Below are 26,463 nucleotides of genomic sequence, written 5' to 3'. Positions count from 1 at the left end.
CTTTGAGTCAATTTATGTTTGTTTTTTGAGCATCAATTTATGTTCAAGTCGTCCATTTATTTTGTTTATTTTTTGAGAAACTACGCTGACCTAGATAACTATAGTAAAGCTGTTTGATTATGGTGAAGTTAATGGCACAGTTTGTAACAGTATCAATCACTGTCAGTCTGTGTTGAAATTTTCACCACCTGTGGTAAAATGAAGGAAAAAGTAGTAAGTTTTCCATAAAGCTAAGTGCATTCACTTTAAAGGACTGTCCTTTATTTTGATACTGTGTCTTTCCTAATTCTTGTGGTATTGAAGTGTCATTTCATGAAACAAAAATAAAAAGATTTTTGAATTTTTGAATGTCCTTATTGGTGAAATATAAAGCTGCCTACTCAGTGATAATCTCTTCTTCATTATTATCATTATTGTTGCTGTTATTTTAACAATCCATTAAATCCAAATGGCTGGGAAATACTGATCTAATTCCTCACCCAGCCTTTACATTTATATCTAGACAGGTGGTTATCCATCTGGTTCTTAAAATATTTCCAGGAAAAAATGATTCCACCTAATATATAAATGCTTTAATCAAATTAGGAGAACATCAGGGACATTTATTTTATTTTTTAACTAGCTCATCTCCACTGTATAAGTTAAAGAAAAAAATGGATGAAAAGTAAGTAAGCCTGAGTTGTGGGGGGAGGTAGTTATAGTTGTCTAGTGCTTTAAAATATGCAAAAGGTTCTCATTGAATCTTCTCAAACAATCCTATTAAGTAGACAGGCACTGGAAAAAGTTTGTCCCAAAACTAAAAAATAGATAAATTGTGCATTCTACATCTTTAAAACTGGAAAAAAAAAAATCACTAGCAATGGGCTATTAAAAATTAGAGCTTTTTTGGTGCTGTTTGATCCCATCTCATGTTTTCATGTTAATTGGCCCTATTGGACACTACAGTTGAAGGATGAAACCTTGTTTTTTCAGTCACATACGTATTCTTATCATACACTTTAAATGTCATAGATATTTTTTTTTTCTTCTGATAGTCACCACACCAAGTTCCTCAGACCATCCTTCTACAGACTTCCTTTGTAATCACTGTTACGGACATGATGTTTTTATCACCTTATGAAATGAAAGCCGTCTTACCTTGCTCAGAACCAAACGAAAAGAAATAGCTGCTTATGGAAGCAATTTGTTTTGTAACTCCAGAACCTCTCTGTTTTCATACTGTCTTTGAACTGGCCAAAAAACCAAAAGCAACAACAAAAAATCACCTTGTTAATTCTTTTGCTAGCAAGTTAATACTATTGGCATATATTCAAGGAAAAAATGTCTACAAAATTTTGTTTCTTTTAATCATTTTCAAAGTTGGGATATTTACACTCTGCTCTTTAAAAGTTATTTTAGGTGCTCTGATTACATTGTAAGAATTAACTCCAATAGGATTGATTATTTCACACTGTTAGATATGAATTAACACAATCCGGGGAAGTTTTGTGCCGAAGAGTGTGTGATCAGAAAGTCCAAAAGCAGAAAGAGAGATATTAATGTGTGAAAATCAGGTGCTTGGAATGACCAAGCAGATGCTTTTTTAAAGTTCTTGGATATCCTCTGAAAGAGGTACGGGCTGCGGAGGGTCTAGAAACTGAACGTTTACAGAAGAGATGATTTCATTAAAATAGTGAGTTTGCATTAAAAGAAATAACCAGTATTCTCTGACACTTTATTTCAAGTTCTATTGCCCTACGGGAAACAATGGTGGCGTAATGGTTAAATGCTACGGCTGCTAACCAAAAGGTCAACAGTTCGAATCCACCAGGCGCTCCTTGGAAACTGTGGGGCAGCTCTGCTATGAGTCGGGAAAGAAACCCACATTTGAAGGCGGATCCAAGGCGTGCCAGTAGCAGTCTCCTCCCTCCACATTCTTGTTCTCTCACAAGCGCTTGGTCCCCCCTTTCCTCGCCAGACGGCTGGTGAGTCCGGACGAGCAACAGCAAGAAATTAGTTTCCAGGCTTTCTGTACTTCTGGCTGCCTGCTTTGCCTGCTGAAGGGGCTGGCACCTTCTACGATCTACATAGCCTCAGGAAAACGAAAGCGACTTTCTAGATCGCTCGCTCTCGTAGGAAACTCTTGGACATAGGTAAGAAATATTCCTCTGTATTTGAAAACCCAGGCATGGCAATTAGAGGTAAATAAGCTAGAAAAGTGATTGAGAGGAAATTAAATCTTCTGACATCACTACGATTGACTATAGGAATGTGAGTAACAGGCAAAGTCAGAATAGAAACTAATTTTCTCTTATCAAATACTGGAAAGTATCATTTTAGAGAAGAGGTTCTCAAACTTTTTGATCTCAGGGCTCCTTTACACTCTTAAAAATTATCTAGGACCCCCAAGAGTTTTTGTTTATCTAGGTTATTTACTGTTTTACTGTAATTTACTGCTAGAAATTAAAACAGAAATTTTTAAAAAATAACTTATTTCATTTAAAAATAACAGTAAACACATTGTATGTTAACATAAAATTATTAATTAAAAATAACGGGGTTTTCCAAAAATCTAGTTTGAAGAGTGTCATTTTTCATTTTTATAAATCTCTTTAATGTCTGGCATAACAGAAGGCAGCTGGAATCTTATCTGCTTCTGCATTTGGTCTATTACAATATCATATATAAAAATAATAATAATAATAATGTAGCCTCTGTTAAACTCCATTGTACACTTGTGAGACAGTAAGAGTGAAAAAAATTAAAAAAACTTAGAATTTTATTTGAAAGTAGTTTTGACTCCATGAACCTCCAGAGAATTCCTGCTTTAGAATGATTAAATAAGAGTCTCTTAAAGGGAGTATCAACTCTGAATCGACTATTAAAAACAAGCAAACAAAATGCTTGCTCAGTGCTAATACCCTTGATGGAATCTGCATCTCCACCTTGAGCTGGGCTACAATTGGACATTATAGCCCTCTCCAAATCCACCCAAAGCTGTTGCCATCGCATCTATTCCAACTCATAGTAACCCTGTGGGACAGAGTAGAACTACCCCCACAGAGTTTCCAAGGCTGGAAATCTTTAGGGATGCTGACTGCCAGCATCTTTCTTCCATAGAGCTGTGGTGAGTTCCAACCGCTGGCCTTTCGGTTAGCAGCTTAGCACTTTAACCACTGCGCCACCAGGACTCTTTTAGCCTTCTCCAGGAGGATTTTATTTTAAAATAAAGACAGAGTCAAAGAATTATCCCTATTTTGAAGTACGAATAACAAAAATTAGGATACTCTTGTTATTAGTTGCGGTAAAAAAAAGACTGTTCTGTCTGCCCCACACAGCAACACTGTTTTGACTATCACATCAATTGTGTATCTATCAAATCTTAAGCGTGCCTCTCTCCATCTATTCAAATCCAAAGCTTCCTTTAAGGTTAAATTCAATTCTCTTTCCTACGCAAGACCATTCCAATGATATCAGTTCCATTTTGTTTGGGTTTGGGTTTTTTTTTTTTTTTTGCTTCTCAAAAGTATTATAGCACTTGAGTCTGTATTTAACAGTTGATTAAATATACCTTTATCATTAGTTATTTATTTAATTTTTTCAGTCTTCTTTCATTCCTACCCCTACCCCCTACCCACACATTCATAAGATGGCAAGGTTTTCAAGGATAAAATTATTTATAGACCTGAAAAATTACGTTTTGATCTTGATGCTGTAAAAATTACTAGCCACCGGACTTTTTGTATGCTTCCTCATTTCATCCCATACCTACAGCATTCCACAGAATTATTTAAGAATAAACATTAACTATAGTTGCTTTTCAACCTCAAGGCATTTTCGCTTCTAATTTAATAGTATGTTTTTAAACCCTAGTGACTGAACAATTCTGGCAATGTAACTGTTGTTAGTTGCCATCAAATTGATTCTGACTCATGGTGAGCCTATTTGTGCAGAGTAGAACTGCTCCATAGGGTTTTCAAGCAGATTGCCAGGCATGTCTTCCGAGGTGCCTCTAGGTGGGTTTAAACCGTCAACCTTCCAGCTAGTAGTCCAGCGTTAGCGACACCCAGGGACTCTTTTGATTATATAATAAATACCCAATAAATATGTGCTGTCTTGGAATTATGAGAAAGTGGAATTAGGAAGGTTTAATAGAACTTGAAATAGTTATTTATTTGCCACAAATAAATGGTTCTTTCCTTGCAACCTTAACCAGAATCTAGAATCACAGAATACCAAAATTGGAAAAGATCTTAAGGATTGATTCATCCAACTTCCTCGTACAAATGAGGAAACCGAGACCCACAGAATTAAGTGACTTGCCCAGACAGGATTGCAGTTCATGTGGCCTAATTTCAGTAATGATATTCTATTATTCACTAGCTTCTGTCTAGTTTCTAAAGGACCATATAACTAAAACATTTTGTTATTGCTGTTTCAAAGATGCAGTTGATGCTGCATAAACCTGGGAAGTTCTTTCTGAGGTGGTATACTCTTTATAAGTTAATAGTCTGAGCATCTTAGAGGAAATATCCAAAGCATTTTCATCCAAATGGAACTATAAGTTTCATAGATTAGAGTGAAGAAAGCAAATGAATATGCATGAGAAAGGAAAAGAGAAAAATTGGGAGGAAGAAGGAAGTTGGGAGAGAACACAACACTTGGTAATCATAGATGTGTTCAGGACCTAACAGAGCTGTGGAAAAGAAAACAAATGAAATAAACACATGAAATAAAAAAGAAAATATTAGGAAAAAAAGAGGGAAGAACATTAGAGAAATTATTCTATTTTTAAAAATCTGTTTTCAGGCCCTCTTTGTATTTTTTCTCTTTTTCATTGGCTTTCGCATGGAGTCAAAGTTTTAAGACCAAAAAAAAGAAAATTGACTAATCCTTCTACACACTATTGTCATGGTGACAAGTTTCATCATAGCAAGTGTTTATTCATTTAACACTTATTGAGTTCCTACTATGTAATAAGCTCTCTCCAAGTGTTGAGAATTCAAACCCTTTCCTTAAAGAAACTCTGAGTGAAGCTGGGCAGACCTATTTATAATCAAAGTAATCTCACTTCAGCGTAGTAAGAGCATTTCAGAAGCATAAACAGAGGGCTAGGTGGCAATAAGGGGAGAATGATTAGCTAGGATTGGAGGGTCAGGGAAGTGTTACTAGAGGAGATGTTTGAGCTGGAACTTAAAAGATGAAGGAGAATTTGGGCAGGCAAAATAAACGAATGAATGAATGGAAAAATTCTAGGCTGGCAGAGGGTATACTCTGGCAACAGTATGGAGTGGGGGAGAGTCTAAAAGCAAGAAAGCCAAGTAGAGAAGTATTAAAATAAAAGATGCCAAAAGTGATATGGGCTTGATTTAAGACAGTGCTGATGGAGATGGAAAGATACCAAATTCTAGAGACACTTCTGAGTTAAAATCTACAATATTTATCAGACAGGGGAAAAGTAAGACAAGGGCATCAAGAAGGACACCCAGGTTTCTGTTTTGGACAGGTAATATGGACAAGTTTTGAAAAGTAATTCAGAATATCTTATAATAGGAACTATGGATCTGGAGGTAGAAATAGAAATTTGTTAAGTTACATATCCCCCAGTAACTACCTCCCTCTCAGTTAGCAGCCAAACACTTAACCCGTAACGGTCACACCACCAGGGCTCCTTTTTCACGCTATATTCTGAACAATTACTCCTCTAGACCAAACTTCAAGGTTTGTAAAGTATGGGAGAAAGAGGTCTTTGGAATTTTTTTCTTTGCTTTCCCCCAAATCTTTCTCATTTTCTCCAGCCCCTCTAACATCAGAGCCACAAACTAACAAGTAATTTTTCCAAATATTTTGGATTCACTTAATTTGGATTAAGTTTTCAGCTGAGTTTTACTTTCCTGCCTCTTCTGTCATATATATATATATATATATATATATATATATATCAAATATATTTGGCCTCAGACTATGCTAGAAAAAAATTCGAATAAGTTCTCTGCTTATGAGCCAGACTTATAAATACCCCCATAGATACTGATGACCACCGTGATCCAGCCACCCTCCTTGGAGCCTGACTATAACTGCCCTCAGGAGCCCAAGGCACTGCTGAACTCTGTAGGAGGTCTTCTTATTGAGAAGGCATGGATCGCCTTGGGCAGTCTGTGAAGTCTGTAGACGCCTTCTCGGAATAATGTCTTTAAAAAAAAAAATCGTAAAATTAAATACTTTGGATTACATAGAAAACCAATTAGAGTTATCAATTCTTTTCAAAAACAAAATTGTGGTATAGTATGTGCCTCTTTATTAACACGTTAAGTAACAAAGATCTACTGGTTGAACAAATAGCTTCTGTAATTTCAAAGTAGTAATAAACTTAAGCCATATTTCAAGATATCTGCAATAACTGTAACACAAAAGAAAAATATGTATTTCTGTTAGTGACAGAGCCACAGTTACTGCTAATAAAACTGTGGTTTGTTTCCTACACTCCTAATGAAAGGAATGCTGAATGTCAGTTAAAAGTTGGTGAAAATAAATGTGTAATTTTTTCCCATATAAGTTCACAAACTTCCTAAGTTTAGAACCATTGCATATAGGCAAATGTCTACAAGGGCGCACACCATACTGGTGTGGGATGAAGTGCGGCAGAGAGGAAGAGCAAGAAGAGGAACTTTCAACTCTTTCAAGTCTTGTATTTTTTTTTAACAGCAAGAATGTATTCATGCATTACTTGTGTAAAAAAATATATAGTATAATCCAAATTCCAGAACAAAAGCTGCTGCTCCTAAGAGAGAAGGAGGACCATCAGATACCAGAGCCCTTCTGCCTCCTCCCATCTTGGCCCTACCCCAGGCAGAAACACCATTTTTATCATCACATCACCTGTAGCACTTTGACAATGAAGTCACAAAACTTCAGCCTCTCACCCATGGGAGCCCATTGGTTGTAAGACAGGGATGGAATCAGTTCCAGGTTAAAGGGCAGGATTAGGTGTGTTTATGGAATCCTCAGCTACAGCTATATTTTAGATTAATAATTATATCCCCCACCAAAAAAAACTAAAACACACAACAGAGAATCACTGATGGAGCAGGACAAAAGTGGGATGCAGACCTCAAATTCTAGTAAAAAGACCAGACTTGATGGTCTGACTGGAGGGACCCCAAAGGTCATGGCTCCCAGACACTGTGTTAGCCCAAAACTAAAACCTTTCTCCAAGCCAACTCTTCAGACAAAGATTAGACTGGACTATAAGACATAAAATTATACTGGTGAGGTGCGTGGTTCTTAGCTCAAGTAGACGCATGAGACTATGTGGGCAGCTCTTGTCTGGAGCTGAAATGAGAAGGCAGAGGGGGACAGCAGCTGGTTGAATGGACATGGGAAATACAGGGTGGAGAGAAGGAGTGTGCTATCACATTGTAGGGAGAGCAGCTAGGGTCACATAACAATGTGTGTATAAGTTTTTGTATGAGAAACTGACTTGAATTGTAAACTTTCACTTAAAGCACAATAAAAAATTTTTTTAAAAAAAGAATACTAAAACAGTAGTTGAGTTTGATAGTAAGCTATCCTGTGTTTCAATGAGAAAATGCTTTCCATATCTAAATATTGGATGATTTGCAAGGGAAGGTTTGGAAGAACATGATGTTCATAAGCTGAAGACTTCCAGCATTTATTAAATGCCTAGTGTGTCGTTGGCATACTGATGCTACACTGACTTCTGAGTTTGGAGGTGGTACAGAGTGACGAAGGAACGATGGTTACCTCTGACTTCTGAGTTTGGAGGTACTACAGAGTGACGAAGGAGCGATGGTTACCTCTGACTTCTGAGTTTGGAGGTAGTACAGAGTGACAAAGGAGCGATGGTTACCTCTGACTTCTGAGTTTGGAGGTGGTACAGAGTGACAAAGGAGCGATGGTTACCTCTGACTTCTGAGTTTGGAGGTGGTACAGAGTGACAAAGGAGCGATGGTTACCTCTGACTTCTGAGTTTGGAGGTGGTACTGAGTGACGAAGGAGCGATGGTTACCTCTGACTTCTGAGTTTGGAGGTGGTACAGAGTGACGAAGGAGCGATGGTTACCTCTGACTTCTGAGTTTGGAGGTGGTACAGAGTGACAAAGGAGCGATGGTTACCTCTTAACAGATGGCTCTTTGCTTTCTTTAGGAATGAAGATGGCTGCTGAACTAGTAGAAGACAGTTGCATCAACTTCGTAGAAATGAAATTCATTGGCAATACACTCTACTTTATACGTAAGTCTAAAGCCAGAAGCCAAATACAGATTTCAGAGAAATTACTTCAACTAGAAAAAATGTTGTGAGGTAAACTATTAAGCAACTCTTTTTTGTCACTAACCTCCATTGTAATATTAATGACATTCTTCTCTGGAAAAAAAATATTGGGCCTCTAGAATATAACATGGAAACCCTGGTGGCATAGCAGTTAAGAGCTTCAGCTGCTAACCAAAGGTCGGCTGTTCAAATCCACCAGACGCTCCTTGGAAACTCTGTGGGGCAGTTCTACTCTGTCCTATAGGGTCGCTATGAGTCGGAATCGACTCGACAACAATGAGGTTTTTTTTTAAATGGGTTAGAATATAACATGTCTGAGGTCCCAGTACCTTGTTCCAGCACATATCCTGGCACTTCAATTAATGGTAGCAGGTGCATATCACGAAAATCCTACAAAACTGGGTACAGTCAGAATACTGTTTCCAAAAGCAAAGTGGCAAATTGTATAAGAGATATTTTAAATCTAGAGTTCTGTGAGTGAGATATATCATCTTATGCAAAGATATTTGACAAATTAAAATAGATTCTTATGATTAATCTTCCATGGGCAGTTCTTCCATTGAAAGTTTGGCTTCGTTTGAATGCTTCATAGAAAGTCCTCAGGTGACTTTTCATTGAAGCAATAAATGTACAAATAGAGCCGACCACTTTACCTACAAATTTAAATTTATAAGCTGGATTTAAAGTTTTTTATCCAACTTCCCTTACACTACACTAAATCTAATGAACTTCTTTCTATGGGACCTTTGGACTGATTATATATCTGATGGAGGCTAATGAAGGTCATCACAGGTAAGATAGGGGTTAAAAATGGGAAGTGGTGGTAAAGAGTGGTAAAAAAGGTAGGGTAAGGAGAGATTCTAAGTAGAAATACAGAATTTAATATATTTTGTTTCTCTTTTTTTTCCCCTCAGCTGAAAACGATGGTAAAGTATAAATTTACTTTTCTCTTTGCAAAATAAGTAGCTGTTTGACCAGAGTTCCACAGACACATACATATCACCATTCTCAGATGGGAGAAACTGCCCACGTGGTACAGGTCTATTGGGAAGCTAATCTTCCCTCAAGGGAATGTGGACTCAACAGCCTTGGAATGAAGGAAACCATAAGTGATTTTTAAAAACCATTAACAAAATGTGCTCCTCTACATCTTAGGAAATGCTGAAGCTCTTAGAAGCTACGAAATAAACCTTATCTGTTACGTAGGTCCTAAACTTAGGAGGGAGCCATGGATTCTCTGGAGGGCATAGGAAAAGGGGACCGAAGCATTAGAATTATTATCCAAAATCAAGAACATCTTTCTTCTTCAACCCTCTCTCTCAGAAGTGCTTTGGACAGAAGTCTGGGAGGTTCCCAGGGGCCAGAGAATTCTGGAAGTAAAGGAGATGGGGAAGGGTGGGCCAAGGAGAACTATGAGGTTGAGTCATTAAATCTTCTTAATGAAGCCTTCTAGCAGCTGGTCCTGGCATTCAAGGAAGATCATACTCACATGTAACCTATGATCCTCTAGCAGACCCCCAGATTATTAAAGATCATTAGTTTCTAATACTGTTTTCCTTAAAAGTAGCAGTTTCATCATTCTTAAGGTGATCCTTACTGGACTGGAAATAAAAAACAGCAACTTTTTTTTTTTTTTTCAATACTAGTCCTTCATGTTTCTTAAAGATTAAACTGTTTTCCATTGATTTAATTCAATAATTATTGGTATCCATATCCCAGGCACATGGGATCATATAGAAGGGGCATCTAACTCATTCCAGCAGGTTCTGGGAAAATACTTTGAAGGAGATGTAATCTAAAGAGAGACTTGAAGAGCTAAGAGGAGGTGTCCTTGGCAAAGAGAAGACCACATACAAAGGCCAAGATATGAACGAAAGCATGGCATGCATGAAAAATTTAGAGTAATTCAGAATGGCTGAGTGCAGACTGGGTGTAGGGGAATTAGGAGAGAAGCTAGAGTGATAAAGAGAGTACAGATCAAGAAGGTTTTATTCCAAGCTGTGGAATTTGGGCCTCATTTTGGGAGTAAGGGAGAACCATAGCTAAGATGCAGAGTCATTTGCTATAACAAAGAGACCTAAAATATTAGAAAAATAGACTTTTTCTCTCAAATAAAAGTCAAAGTAGGCAGTTCAGGACTAGTGTGGCTGATATGCAGATTGATAATTTTGGGATCTCAGGCTTCTCCCATCTTGTTACTCCATCAACCCGTAGGTAGCTGAACAAATTCCCATAGTTAAGAATCATCACCCCGCTTCCTAGGTCCATATTCCAGTTAGTGAGAAAGAGGTACGGATAAGGGAAAGACAAGTTCATTACTTTTAAAGTCTTTACCTGGAGGTTGTACACATCAATTCCAATCATATACCACTAACTAGAATTTAGTCACATGGCCACGCCTAACTGCAGGGAGTTTGGAATATATAAGTTTTATTCTAGATGAACGTGTGCTCATTAAAATTCAGAAATAACATGATCGTATTTTTATTTTTAAAAATATCTTTCTGGCTTCAGTATAAAGAATTGATGGGGAAGGCAAAAAAAGGAGAGGGCAGAATACCACTTAAGAGCCAATTATTGGAGTCCCTATAGGAAATGGCAGTGGTGTAAATTAAGGTGGGTACAGTGGGGATGAAGAATTATGAATGGATTTTAGACATATTTGGAAGAATCAACAGGACGTGGTTTGGGGTTGAATACAGAAGGGGATGGGAAGGAAGGAAGGAAGGATAATGCTTAAGTTTTTCACTCAGGCAATTTATACCATTCAGTGGTATAGGAAACACAGGAGGAAGAAAGGTTTGGTATGCAGGGAAAAAAGGGAGATAGATGATGAATTTTCGTTTTAGATCTTGATATGTCTGTGGTACGTCCCAGTAGAGATTCCAGTAGACTGTTAGACATACGGAAATCCTGTTGGTGGAGTGGTGAAGTGCTACGGCTGCTAACAAAAAGGTCGGCAGTTCAAATCCAAGAGGTGCTCCTTGGAAACTCTATGGAACAGTTCTACTCTGCCCTATAGGGTCACAATGAGTTGGAATCGACTCGATGGCAACTGGTTTTTACTGGACATGCGGATATGAGCTCAGGACGAAGATTGGGCTGGAGATACAGATAGCAGGAGGCTTATGGCATCTGAAGCTATAAGAATAAAAAGATAACCCGGGGATAATGCATAGAGTGAGAAAATACAAGTCAAGGACTAAACTTTGAGAAATACCTACACTTAAAGGATGCAAAGGAAAGAGAAACTAATAAAGAAGATAGAACAGACTAACCAAAGAGGAAGAAGAAAAACCAAGACAGTGTTGTGTCATAGAATCCCAGATAAGTGTTTTATGATGGAGGTAATGGGCACTCTGTTGAATTTTGCAGTCCTGAAAACCAAGGTCCAGAAAGCATCTTTTTTAGTTTTAGCAACAAGGAGTTTGGTAATGTCAGTGCAAACAGCTGATGGAGAAATGCAAGCAGAGGCAGATTGCAATGAGAAGAGTGAATGGAAAGTAAGGAAATGATACAGACAGTTCTTGCCAGTAGCTTGGCTATTAAAAGGCGAGAAGGCTGTAGCTACAGAGGGATAGGGTTGATGGAGGGTTTTTAAAATCTCAAAATGAGTTGTTTCTCTGATTATAAAAATAATATCTGTTTATTATAAATAAGGTGATAAAAATAATGTGAAGAAAAAACATGGAAATAACCATTGCTGTCATTTTGATGTACTATTTCTATATTTCTTTCGGTATATATATACATTACACACATAAATACTTATATTTTTATTAAAAGGGATTATACCTGTTGCTTTTTCTAGTTAATGATAAATGTGAGCATCTTTTCATGACAATGAATAATTACAATTATAGTAACTTTTTAGTAGCGCATAGTATTCCACAGTAAGAGCGTATCAAAATGTATTTAATCAGTTCCCAATTGGTGAACATTTGTTTCCAGTTTGTTTTTATTATTAACAGTCCTCCCATAAAGATTCTCATATATAAATACTTACATATTTGTCTGACTGTTTCTTTAGAATAAGACCCAGGAAGTAGAATTGCTGGGTTGATAGAAGAGAGGGAATGATTGGTAAACCAAGGTCCCAATAGAAAGAACACAGATGGGGTTAGCCTTAAATACCAAGAGGGCATCTTTTCCACATTTTCTCTTGAAGTAGCAGCAGGTCATTTGCTGAAAATGAAAGCAGAGATGATGGTATAGAGGACTTGAGGAGAGTGAAGAAGGTATGGGCTATGGAAGAAAGTGCTGAACTGAAAAACAAAAGTATTGAAGGCCCAATTGATGCATTTGTAATGGAACCAATTTGCACAGTTGTGTACTTTTTCTCAGCAGCACTCAGATTTGGAGTTTTGTAGTAGAAAGACAAGTGAGTTACGGATTTAAGATATTGACAGACAGGTAGATAAAATGATTAACCATGGGATCTGGGCTGCATAGGGACAGAAAGGAAGATAGGAAGAGATTGTTAGATAGGGAGGAAATACAAGAGTGAGGCAACCAGAGGACTCGGTGACATCTAAGAATATGTATAGTTGGAGTAAGAATATGAGGAAATGAAAAAGATAAAAGATTATGGTCGGAAAATAGGATGTTTGATTTGAGGTTTCAGAAGTAGAGTAGTTCTGAGTGATAACATGAAAAAGGAAGTAGTTAAAAAATAACAGGCAACTTCATCGTAGATGCTTCTGTAACAGAAGATTGTAATTAGTGGTTACTGAAAACCGAAGTATATAGTACGCCTATTTGTAGATGTTATTAAAAAACATAGTTTTCCTAATGATATTTAATGAATATTGTAGGAAGCCTGGAATCAGATCACTTTGGCAAGCTTGAACCAACTAAATTCGCAATCATACGAAATTTGAACAACCAAGTTCTCTTCATTGACCAGAAAAATAAACCTGTGTTTGAGGATATGCCAGATTCTGACTGTAACGGTATTTTTTTTTTTTAATATTTGTAAACATAAAAATGACTAGCTACTTCTTCCTTTTCTATTTTGCTGCCTATATTTTTCTATACTAGACCCAATTCCTAGGTGAAAAAGTCTCAGGAGTAGGAGTAATTCCACTTACAAGAAACTTTATAGGGCATCCATACTTTTTATTTGCTGTGAAAAATTGGATACAATAAATACATGGCTAGAGATCGGGCCACTCTGAGGTTACATTTGGATCACCATGCCCTTCACTGGAATTGCATTAACTGTGAGAGATCCTTATAAAGTTAGATCCTTAATTACTACTAGTTGTAGCTGAATATGCTAATAGTATTTTCAAATTTCAGAATTTAAAAATAAACACACAAACATTTCAAATGAGTCTGTCTTCCACCCGAACTTCAAAGTGCCTTAGAAAATAATTAAGTTTCTTGGCCATCCAAAATATGTGAATTCCCAATATCAGAGTTTTAGGCAGAGGTGAGACAATGAATGTGCATTCATGGGAAATACTGAATTTTTACCTTAATAAATAAAATTTTAATATTCTTATTAACATTTAAAAGTTAAATCATGTCACAAAAGGACAAATATTGTATGACCCCACTTATATGAAAATAGGCAAATGTATAGAGACCAAAGCTTATTAGTGGTTACAGGAGTGGAAGGGAGGGTGAATGGGGGAGTCATTGCCTAAAGGGCACTGAGCTTGTGTTAATGGTGCTGGAATAATTTTAAAAAGGATAGTGGTAATGGTTGTACCGTATGATGGATGTAATCAATAACACAGAATTATACATGTAAAAATTATTCAATTGGCAGGTGTTTTGTTATGTGTTTTTATCACACAAAAAAGTTAAACACAATCTTTTGAAAATTCAGAATATCTTTAAAAGACGGAAAAAGTTGCTGCATATATGCTGTAATACACACTTGAATGTCTTGTAAAGAATGTCTGGCCAGCTATATACAGTCTCCTTCTCCTGATTGGTCGAATCTCAGAGTGCAGGATTGGTAATGGGTCTGTTAGGACTATCCTTTGGTTAATTTCCATAAATATTGATTTGCAAAAATTCTTCTACTTAATGTTCTCATTTATTAATGTTGATTTCAGATAACGCAGCCCAGACTGTATTTATCATAACAATGTATAAAGATAGCCAACCTAGACGTCTGGCAGTAACCGTCTCTGTGAAGTGTAGCAAAAGAATTCTTACTCTCTCCTGTGAGAACAAAACTGCTAACTTTAAGGTAAGACTGAGCCTCAATTCATTTTTAGTCTTATTTATGGACTAGAACAGGAATAGCAAGAAGCAGAGAATCATTAAAATGGAAAATTGCTAAAAATTGTCAAACCCCATAACCCATTAAAATAACATCGTGGTTTTTCTGAGTCTGTCACAGGGAGGAAGGAGAAAGTTTCATAACCTGGGTCTTCTGAATAATCAATCTGGAGATAAGTAAAAATACAAAATACCTATGTGAATTACCGTATTTATTTATGAATACCATGTGACTTCCCAGATTAATTCCTGGTGCATAGAGTGAAGCTAATTCTTCTTCTGAGTATCATCCAGTTTGTAAATTATGATGATAATATTTAAACCCTAATTGTTTGTTCCTGCTTCTTAGCCTAAGTCTTAGCCACATCCTTCAACTTTTAGTTGATTTATGTTATTTTTAATGTTAATCTAAGTGAATAAAATTAACAAGATCAGCTGTAAAAGTAATGCATCTCAAAGCCAGGTTTCTGGCCACTGCTTTTTTTTTTTCTCCATTATTGAATAAACAACCATTAACTATAGCAATAGACTGACCCAGAGAACTTCCCTCTCAATGAGAGCAGCCAGGGGATGCTCACAAATTGACAATGGTAGCTACTTCAAAGGAGAATCCCATATTATGAGGACTTTTTCTGAGTGGAGATGTGCCAATAAAGAACTACTGTCACAATCACCCAGTCCCTATTGAAGGAAAGTTAGTGATGATCTTAGTGCCGGTGACAAGGGGAAAATTGAGAAGGAGGAAAAAAAGCCACTCTAAAATATAATCAAAGTAAGAACAGTGTGTATACAACAGATACAGCCTCCAGACAAATCCCTTGGTCATCCCTTTCAACCAGAGTACCACCCCTTCAGGTGGCAATAGAGTCCTCACTCTTATGACCTGACAGGCAATTAACTTAATTATTATAGTGGCATTAGAGGACTGGAGTTGAAAGGGTTAAGCATGTTATTGAGCAATAGAACCAGAAGGGAAGGAAGAGATGGCCATGCTCAAGCCATGTGGGGTGGAGAAAAACTAATTCAGCTGCAAAGGCAGATTTGGAAAATGGGATAAGCCTGACCTACAAATGGATTCTTGTTGGAAGACACTAGGGAGAGTGTTAGGAAAATGGAAATAATGTTTGGCACATAGTAGGAAATGGGAAAAATCCAGGTTTTTGGGTGCCTGAGATTTATACAATTTTGGTAGTCCTTTTAAAGAAAAACAATATAAAATTACCAAAGGCATAAACTCGACAGTTTAGTTGGAATAGGAAAAGAGGGGATCTTGGAAGAGGCCTGTGTAAGTGAAGGGCTCTGACACTTAGGTTTCATTGTCTTCACAGCTTCTGTTAGGAACTCAGTAAACATTAGTTGGAGGAAGGAAGAAGGAAGGGAGAGAAAGAGGAGAGAAGAAGGAGTAGACTAGGACCGGTTTAGCTCTTGGTCTTTATTCCCTTGTTTCCCATTAATAAGGATCTTAGCAGTGGTTATAGATGTAGACTAGGTTCTAGATAATAAGACACAAGTGGCTACCATTTTGTGTTTACCTTTCAGTGTTGGTTAGTAACTATAAAGTCATAGTGCTCAGGGCTACATCTGTTTTTCTTTGAGCAAGAACCTTTACAACACTGAAAGGGATTTGCTTTAAGAGGTTACTGTCAGTGTCTGTTTTTCTGTGTATACATCTAGACTTGGTCACGGTTCTCTCAGACTTGCTAATGCACTTAGGAGAGGACTAAAAGAACAGATGGTAAAACTGAGCTTAGCTTTCCCCAGGTTCAGGTTCAGATTCAACTCCTCCTGATCTAAAGAACCCCTTAGACTCTTGGAGCACCAGATAGGCCTTTCCAAGTTGATGGTTTCTGCAAGGTCACCATGATTGTTTCCATATACATTTGTTGTGCATTTTCCCTGTAGTGACTCTGAGTGGCCTATCCCAGAACCAAGCAAAGCTACTACTACAGGATTTCCTTGCCTCTATTTTGAAACTTGATATCTAACTATGGTTAGATCATTTATCCTATCTACACCAATCCTCACCTTCAACTATGACTTTCCATATTAGGTCTGAACCAAGGTTCATCTCCCTCTGTAGTACTTCTTGAGCTTTTGGAGTTTTAGCAAAGGTTTATTTTTCACTTACACATTAGACTTCTGATTAGTCCCAAATTGGCTTCCTCAGCTTAGGGCTCTTCCTTAGGTCTGGTATACTTTAGAGAGCTGCAGAACTAGGCTCCAATGGAGGAACTAATTTATACTACCATCAATTCAGGACCCACACTTGTTGCTAAAGGGCAAAGATCTAGATTTATGAGTGGCTGGTGGATTCAAACTGCCAGTCTTTTGGTTAGCAGCCTGAGCTCTTAAGTACTGCACCGCCAGGGCTCCTGTGAAAGACAAGAAAAAGCAAATGTATAGAGACCAAGGTTTATTAGTGGGTACCTGGGGTGAGAAGGCAGGAGAAAAGGGGGGTTAACAGTAATGGAAAAATTGCATTGATTAAGGGTAGGGTTGCACAGCCAATTTTTGTAATTGCTGTCGATAAGTTATACACCTGTAAAAACTTAAATTGCCAAAAGTTGTGGGATAGATATATCTACAACAATTTTTTTTTAAAAAAAGAGTAGCTACTGAGTCTGTTTATGTACAATCAAAACACCTCATCTAATTTGATTCCTTGATTTGGAGGTTTAGGGTCATGGTTTCATGGGACATCCCAGTTAATTGGCCTAATAATGTGTTTAGTGCTTCTGTTCTACCTCCTCGTTGGTTGTGTAGTGCCTGGGGTCGTAAAAGCCCGCAAGCAGCCATCCAAGACACAACAGTTGGTCTGTATTCACCTGGAACAACAGAGGAAGAAGGAGAGTCAGGAACAGGAGGAGGATATGGAATGTGTGGCTAATTGCCTCCATGAACAACTACCTCCTTTGCCATGAGACCAGAAGTACTGGATGGTACCCAGCTACCATTACTAAACATTTTAATCAAAGATTCCTTAAAAGAATCCTGATCAAAAGGGGAAAAATGCAGAATAGAATTTAAAATTTTCATGGACACTAGACTTTCTGGAGCCATGGAGGGTGGATGAACCTCTGAAACCATTGCCCTGAGAAAATCTTTGAACCTTGAAACAAAAATATTCCCAAAGTCGTCTTAAAACCTAACAGTAGTTTATCTTAAATAGTAAGAAAAGTCTTCCTTGAGCATTATGCTATCTTAAGAACTATCCATATGGGATCAAATTGATAACAGCAACTCGAAAATTGGATGAGAACCTTAAGGGGCAGTGAGTTTATGTTAATGGGGGAGGAACATCTTAGAAAAGGAGAGTGAGAATTGTTGCACAACTCAAAGAATGTAACCAATGTCAGTAAATTGTGCATGGAAAAACTGTTGAGTTGGTATATGTTTTGCTGTGTATATTCTCAACAGCAACAACAAAATAAAGGAAAAAAACAGTATAAAAAAAGAGTTACGACTATAAATTTTATAATTGATTGAGAAGTTCAGAAGCATCCCCCAGATTCTTTCAGGCATCTTGGAAGGATTCTGGAATGCTATCTTGGGTCTAGGGGTCTCTGTCAGTCCATAAAATCTTGGGAATCTTTGCTACCATATAGAGTCAAAATTAAGTTCAAAATATTTGCCAGTTCCAGGATTAACATGGAAGAACCTTGAGTGGTTCCTACATTTTCTAGTCCATCCTGAAAAGTAGACATGATGCAATAATAGGAAAAGTGTGGGCAGTACTGACAGATGATCAACAGGATTATAGTTTCAAGTGATCTATTCTGTGGCTGAAAGATACATAAAGATTAGAATTTGACCTTCCAGGGGAGAGCCTGGCCAAGTAGGTTACGTCCTGGACAGTAGTAATTCAAGACTATTATGGAGCTGATGAGGAGCCCTGGTGGCACAGTGGTTAAGCAATCAGCTGCTAACCAAAAGGTCGATGGTTCGAACTGACCAGTGGCTCCTCAGGAGAAAAGAACTGGTGATCTGTTCCCGTAAAGATTACAGACTAGGAAACCCTATGGGGCAGTTCTGCTCTGTCATATAGGGTCACATGTATTGGAATCGATTCTAGGACACATAACAACAGCAACATGGAACTAAAATGCTTGGCAGAGAGACAGAGTCAAGGGCTTCTGATTGAGCCATTACAGCTAGACAGGAACCCAGGACCTAGCCTTAGAACAATACTGGGTCTATTTACAAAAAGTTTCAGATCCAGGCCCCAATAAAAGAAGGAGCTGAGATTCCTGGTATTTCTGCCTCTCTCACGGTTGACTCAGAAACTACAGCCAGCTTGGGCCTGTTGGTGGAGGACATCAATGTCTTTAGCTATGAATAGTTAGAGAAGACAGAAATTGACAAGGAAGTTGTGGTCCTTGCCAAAACTCTACTTCATCTTGGACAGATGTGGACTCCATTTGATGAGACAGGAGACAAAGAAGCTATCTGGTGCAAACCCACTGCTGCAGAGTCGATTCTGACTCATAGCGACTCTATAGGACAGAGTAGAACTGCCTCATAGAGTTTCCAAGGAGCACTCTGATGGATAAATTGTGGCAAAACCAAGGACCTGAACCTGAATGTGTCTCTCATGTGGGAAGAGCCAGAGTGGGCAGGGAGAATAGAAGATTAGGAATTAAGAAGGAGAAGTAAGTAGTCCTTTATTCAGCTTTTTTTTTTTCCCCTAACTCTGGAGAAGAAAACCTTTCTTAATTCTGAGCAGTATGGTACTTCAGAATAAACTGTTTGTATTCAAATGTTACATGTCTTTAAAAAATTAAGTAATTTCTTGTTTCTTCATAGGAAATGAGTCCTCCTGAAGATATCAATGATACACAAAGTGACATCATATTCTTTATGAAAGGTGTTGAAGGACATGATGAGAAAACACAATTTGAATCTTCATCGTACCCAGGATACTTTCTCGCTTCTGAAAGAGATGCAGACCTTTACAAACTCATTTTGAAAGAGAAGAACCAAATTGGAGATAACTCTGTAATGTTCACCATAGACCTCCAAGAACTTGGTGTTAAAAGTTCATAGTTTGCGCTTTAAAGGTCTATCTACATGAGATAAAACTGACAACAGCAGCTGTTAATGGGAGAGGTACAACCAGAAAAGGAGTATGAGAATTGTTGCACAACTCAAAAAATGTAATCAATGTCACTGAATTTCACATATAAAAATTACTGAATTTGTGTATGTTCTGCAACAATAAAAATAAATTAAAATTTTTTTCATAGTCTGAACTTACTTAGTTTGTGTGTTTCAAGAAAGTTTTTAAGAAATTTCTGAGCCTGTAATTCCAGTGCTGAATAATGGTTTTAAACAGAAGAACTGCTTTAACGAAATTGAATTGACCCCCCCTTTTTAGTTTTTTTATCCAAGTGAGGAAACCCTGGTGGTGTAATGGTTAAGAGCTACAGCTGATAAACAAAAGGTCTGCAGTTCAAATCCACCAGGCACTCCTTGGAACCCCTGTGGAGCAGTTCCACTCTGTCCTGTAGGGTTGCTATGAGTCAAAATTGACTCGATGGCAAGGGTTTTTTTTTTTTTTTTTTTTCGGCGTAACCAAGTGAGGAGCCCTGGGGCGCAGTGGTTAAGCATTTGGCTGCTAACCAAAAGGTTGACAGTTTGAATCCACCAGCCTCTCCTTGAAAACCCTATGGAGCAGTTCTACTCTGTCCTATAGGGTCACTATGAGTCGGAATCGACTCAGTGGCGACGGGTTTTGTTTTTGTTTTAATCCAAGTGAGTAAAATATTCATATAACATCGTTTAAAAATTGCATAGTTTGAACACACAGTCTACATTGTTAATTGGTGCTTATATTATACTCAATAGAATTGTTTTCAATCTTTTGGGCTATGGGTCCTAAAGATGAAAGATGCTGATAATTGAATTTTCTAATTTTTAAAGAATGTTACTAAAACCATGAAGATTTTATGAGAAGATTATTTCACTTGACAAAGTTCTGCACTTCTTCCAAAGCCAGGGTATCTTTAAAAGTCATTCTGACTCTGAATTCAGCAACATAGCAAAAGGATTATACACTATGGCCAGTGGCATTTATCCCTGGAATGCAAAATTGGTTTAATATCCTAAGATCAATTAAGGTTATATGGTATAGTAATAGCATATTGTATTTAATAAAATATAGGGTAAAAACAATGATCATTTCAATGTTGCTGTTGTTGTTAGGTGCCGCCAAGTCGATTCCGACTCATAGCGACAGTATGTACAACGGAACGAAACACTGTCCAGTCCTACGCCATCCTCACAATTGTCATGCTTCAGCCCGTTGTTGCAGCCACTGAGTCAATCCATCTCTTTGAGGGTCTTCCTCTTTTTCGCTGACCTTCTACCGAGCACGATGTCCTTCTCCAGGGACTGATCCCTCCTGATAACATGTCCGAAGTATGTGGGACATAGTTTTGCCATCCTTCCTTATAAGTTGCGTTCTGGTTGTACTTCTTCCAAGACAGATTTGTTCATTCTTTTTGCAGTCCATGGTATATTCAATACTTTTCACCAATGCCACAATTCAAAGGCGTCAATTCTTCTTCAGTCTTCCTTATTCATTGTCCAGCTTTCCCACACATATGATGCGATTGAAAACACCATGGCTTGGGTCAGGCACAGCTTAGTCTTCAAGGTGACATCTTTGCTTTTCAACACTTTAAAGAGGTCTTTTGCAGCAGATTTGCCCAATGCAATGCATCTTTCGATTTCTTGACTGTTGCTTCCATAGATGTTGATTGTGGATCCAAGTAAAATGAAATCCTTGACAACGTCAATCTTTTTTCTGTTTATCATGATGTTGCTTATTGGTTCAGTTGTGAGGATTTTTGTTTTATGTTAAGGTGTAATCCATACTGAAGGTTGTGGTCTTTGATCTTCATCAGTAAGTGCTTCAAGTCCTCGTCACTTTCAGCAAACGAGGTTGTGTCACCTGCATAATGAAGGTTGTTTATGAGTCTTACTCCAAGCCTGATGCCCTGTTGTCCTTCACATAGTCCAGCTTCTCAGATTATTTGCTGCCCATACAGATTGAATAGTTATGGTGAAAGGATAAAACCTGACACACACCTTTCCTGACTTTAAATCACAAAGTATCCCCTTGTTTTGTTTGAACAACTGTCTCCTGATCTATTTACAGGTTCCTCACGAACACAATTAAGTGTTCTAGAACTGCCATTCTTTGCAATGTTATCCATAATTTGCTGATCCACACAGTCAAATGCCTTTGCATAGTCAATAAAACACAAGTAAACATCTTTCTGGTGTTCCCTGCTTTCAGCCAGGATCCATCTGACATCAGCTATGATATCCTTGGTCCTATGTCTTCTTCTGAATCCAGCTTGAATTTCTGGCAGTTCCCTGTCGATACACTGCTGCAGCTGCTTTTGAAAGATCTTTAGCAAAATTTTACTTGCATATGGTATTAATGATATTGTTCAATAATTTCTGCATTCAGTTGGATATCTTTTTGGGAATAGGCATAAATATGGATCTCTTCCAGTCAGTTGGCCAGGTAGCTGTCTTCCAAACTAACTCAAATTGGATCAAATACCTACACGTTAAACCCAAAACTGTGAAGTCCCCAGAAGAAAACCTAGGGTTAAAACTATGGGACCTAATCTTTTTTAAAAATAGACTAAAACGTAACTACAAATTCAAGAAAAGCAGAAGGCAAATTAGATAATTGGGACCTCATAAAAATTAAATACTTATGCTCATCAAAAGACTTTATCAAAAAAGGAAAAACACAACCTACAAACCAGGAAAAAATCTTTGGAAACAACATCTGATAAGGGACTAATCTCTAAAATATATATATATAAAAAAAAACTTCAACAACTTAGCAAGAAAAAGACAAACAACCCAATTTAAAAAAGGAAATAGGACATGAAAAGACACTTCACCAAAGAGGACATTCAAGCGGCCAACAAACACATAAAAAGATGCTCATGATCATTAGCCGTTAGAGAGATACTAATTAAAACTAAAATGAGATACCATCTTACTGAGGCTAAAATGGCACTGATTAAAAAAAAAAAGATAACAAGAAATGTTAGTGAGTGTCTTGGTTATCTAGTAGTGCTGCTATAAAAGAAATACCACAAGTAGATGGCTTTAGCAAAGAGAAATTTATTTCCTCACAGTAAAAGCAGGCTAAAAGTCCAAACTCAGGGCATCAGCTCCAGGCGAAGGCTTTTTCTCTCTGTCAGCCTTCTCATCAATCTTCTCCCATACTAGGAGCTTCTCTGTGCAGGGACCCCAGGTCCAAAGGACGCGCTCTGCTCCCAGCACTGCTTTCTTGGTGGTATTAGGTCCCCCCTCTCTGCTAGCCTCCCTTTCCCTTTATCTCTTGAGAGATAAAAGGTGGTACAGGCCACACGTTGGATCAGGGATGTGACCTGGTAAGTGTGTTGCAATCCCACCCTAATCCTCTTTAACATAAAATTACAGTTACGAAATGGAAAACAACCACAGAATACTGGGAATCATGACCCAACCAAGTTGATACACACATTTTTGGGGGGATATAATTCAATCCATGACAGTGAAGATATGGGGAGATTGGAAGTCTTATCCGTTGCTGGTGGGACTGTAAAATGGTACACCCACTATGGAAAATGATATAGCACTTCCTCAAAAAAGTAGAAATACCTTATGATCCAGCAATCCCACTCCTAGATATGTACCCTAGAGGTCTAATAAGAGAGATATGGACAGACATATGCACACCTGTGTTCACTGCGGCATTATTCACAACAGCTAAACAGTGGAAATAGCCTAAGTGCCTTTCAATGGATGAATGGATAAGAAAACTGTAGTTCATGCAGACAATGTAACACTATATGATCATAAAGAAAAATGATGAGTCTGCAAAACATAACATGGGTGGATCTGGAGGACATAATGCTAAGTTAAATAAGTCAGTGACATAAGGGCAAATATTGTACGATCCCACTTTTATAAGAAGACAAGAATAGATATATATACAGAGACCAATGTACATTGGTCATTATGAGGGATGAGAGGAGAAGAGGGAGAATCACTCTCTAGATCATGTTGTTTTTGTTGTTGGGTGCTATCGAGTCAAGTCCAGCTCATAGCAACCCTGTGTACAACAGAACAAAACACTGCCCAGTCCTGCACAATCCTTACAATTGTTGTCATGCTTGAGCCCATTGTTGCAGCCACTGTGTCAATCCATCTTGTTGAGGGCCTTCCTCTTTTTCACTGACTGTCTAATCTACCAAGCATGATGTCCTTATTCAGGGACTGGACCCTCCTGATAATATGTCCAAAGTATGTAGAAGCACCATCCTTGCTTCTAATGAGCATTCTGGCTGTACTTCTTCCGAGACAGACTTGTTCATTCTTTTGGCAGTCCATGGTATATTCAATATTCTTCACCAACACCACAATTCAAAGGCATCAATTCTTGTTCAGTCTTCCTTATTCATTGTCCTTATTCATCTTCCTTATTCATCTCTAGATCACAGATACTTGTTATTTTGGGTGATGGGAAAAGTAGCACTGAATGCAGGTGTAATGAACACGGCTTGACCAAAGTAAACAATGGCTCTAAGAAGCACACAAGAGAATATGATGTTTGTGCTAAAGAATATGACATACATAATTTGGCAAAAACACCAACAATAACCAAAAAACGAGTATGGTCCCGTATGTACGTGTGTACATATTTATGCACAGATAGAAGTATCTATGTGTATGTGTATACACAGATGTGTGTGTGCATGCATTTATATTCATAGAGGACACTGTTATAGATACTTCTCAGACATAACCAAACACCTCGAGAGATTAGTTTTCTGAGTTTGAAGGCTTAGGGCTTTAGTTTCACGGGACAACTTAGTCAATTGACATAGATCACAAAGTTCATGTTCTGCATGCTAGAATGGTGAGTAGCACCTGGGGTCTTAAAAGCTTGCGAGCAGCCATCTAAGATACAACTACTGGTCTCTACTCATCAGGAGCAAAAGAGAAAGAAGGAAACCAAAGTCTCAGAGAAGAAAATAGTCTACAGGGTGATAACCTACATGACCCATGGCCTCATCTACTCTGAGACCAGAAGAACTAGATGGTGCTCAGTTACCACTATTAACTGTTCTGATCAGGGCCACAATAGATGGAACCTGACAGAATGGGAAAAAAACATGGAACAGAACTCAAATTCTTAAAAAGTCCAGACTTTCTGGACCAATTGAGACTAGAGGACTCACTGAGACTATCACTCTGAGATACTCTTTAAACCTTGAACAAAACTATTCCCTGAGGTCACCTTTTAGCAAAATAACAGATTGGTCCACAAAATAAAGGATATTACTGTGACTACTGTGGTCCATTAAAAAAAAAACTATCTATATGAGACCAAAAGTTCAAGAATTACTCTAAAGATGAAAAGATAAGGCACTGAAACTAGAGCACTGGAAAAAGAACAACCAGAATGCAATTAAAGACAATGTTGACACATTATGAAAAATGTAACTAATGTCACTGAATAATCTGGGTAGAAATTGTCAAATGGGAACTTAATTTGCTGCGTAAACCTTCACCAAAAACACAATAAAATATTATTTAAAAATAAAAAGAAATCTGATAATGTTTTGCTATCTAATTTATAAGCCTTGTTTCATTGAAGCTGGCATTTCTTAAACTTTTTTACAACAAAATAAAAAATGATGAGTATTTAAGACAGCACCCAGGGTATCTGAGAACAGTTGTATCTATCCTTGTCAAGTTTAAGAAACTGAGGGACTGAGTTTTCTACATCCTTAGGTCTTACTTCTTTATAACTTTGACTCCTGATAATATAGTGTAGATATTTAAAGAGGCAGTATGAAGTTATGCGTGAGGAGACAAGGCTTTAGAGGCTTACAAACTTGTTTTGAATCGTGTCTCATAACCCAAGACTCTACTGTACTTTGAATACATCTCACTCTGAGGTTCAGTTCCCTCACATATAAATTGGAAATAAAAAGAAATATCTACCTCATAAGGTAATTGTACAGATTAAATGAAATAATAAATATAAAGCTCTCAGTAGTATCTAGTGCTGGAACATGATAGCTAATGAATATAATTTTTCTTCTTACACTCCGCCATACAACCACCACTCACTTCTGCCTCAGCGCGCGCGCGCGCGCACGCACACACACACACACACACACACACACATCACTCAAAAAACAAAAACCAAACCCAGTGCCCTCGAGTCAATTCTGACTCATAGCGATCCTATAGGACAGAGTAGAACTGCCCCATAGAGTTTCCAAGGAGCACCTGGCAGATTCCAACTGCTGACCCTCTGGTTAGCAGCCACAGCACTTAACCACTACACCACCAGGGTTTCCACACCCCTTGTGAGAGAGAAAAGGGCACTTTTCCTTCCTACGAGAACTAAATCCACGCTGTTTTACGTCATTTCCTCTCCTGCAACGTGTAAACTTGTTTCTCACTCCGAAGGAATAAAAACATCACCGCTTTTTCTACCATTCTTTCTGACATATGTTGCTTTTTCCCTATCTTCTCTCAGCACATGGGCATCACAATTGGAAGAGAAAATTCTAGGATATAAAAAGCCTCTTTTGGTTTGTTTTTCAAATTTCAAACCCTTGATTTTGTTACACAAGAGAAATCCAATTTAACCTAGTTCACAGAAAATAGCAATTCACAGTTTGGATTTTGCTAAATCTGCTTATGCGGTGTTGTTTCTGGGCCCATAGAACTCATACAGCGGGACAAAATTTTCTATTTGCATCTGAAGGCATGCTCAGAATTTCACTATTTTTTTTTTTCCCCCACCAATGGCAATGGGTTTGATACATGGATGGGTCCTTACCTCCATGACTGGACCCAGTCTTTTGCCTAAGACCTAAATTAAGTATACCTCACAAAGCTCCATAAGGAGCCCTGGTTGCA

The 26,463-nt window shown here is 37.8% G+C and overlaps 1 protein-coding gene across 2 annotated transcripts; it reads left to right on the top strand.

The window, feature by feature from the left end:
- Positions 1 to 1,928: 1,928 nt before the first annotated feature.
- IL18 (interleukin 18) lies at positions 1,929 to 19,727 on the top strand. 2 transcript variants are annotated; one of them, XM_010595467.3, is made up of 6 exons: positions 1,929 to 2,132; positions 8,146 to 8,232; positions 9,186 to 9,197; positions 13,086 to 13,223; positions 14,340 to 14,476; positions 19,312 to 19,727. In XM_010595467.3, the coding sequence occupies exons 2-6, from the start codon at positions 8,148 to 8,150 to the stop codon at positions 19,549 to 19,551; spliced, it is 612 nt and encodes a 203-aa protein (XP_010593769.1). In that variant the 5' UTR covers positions 1,929 to 2,132; positions 8,146 to 8,147; the 3' UTR covers positions 19,552 to 19,727. The 2 variants fall into 2 exon arrangements, with proteins under 2 accessions (XP_010593769.1, XP_010593770.1); XM_010595468.3 differs by lacking the exon at positions 9,186 to 9,197 and having other exon boundaries at positions 19,312 to 19,726.
- Positions 19,728 to 26,463: the final 6,736 nt, after the last annotated feature.

The sequence above is a fragment of the Loxodonta africana genome, chromosome 7, assembly GCF_030014295.1.
Source record: "Loxodonta africana isolate mLoxAfr1 chromosome 7, mLoxAfr1.hap2, whole genome shotgun sequence".
In the NCBI taxonomy this organism is placed as follows: domain Eukaryota; kingdom Metazoa; phylum Chordata; class Mammalia; order Proboscidea; family Elephantidae; genus Loxodonta; species Loxodonta africana.
This window is presented reverse-complemented; position numbering and strand designations above follow the sequence as displayed.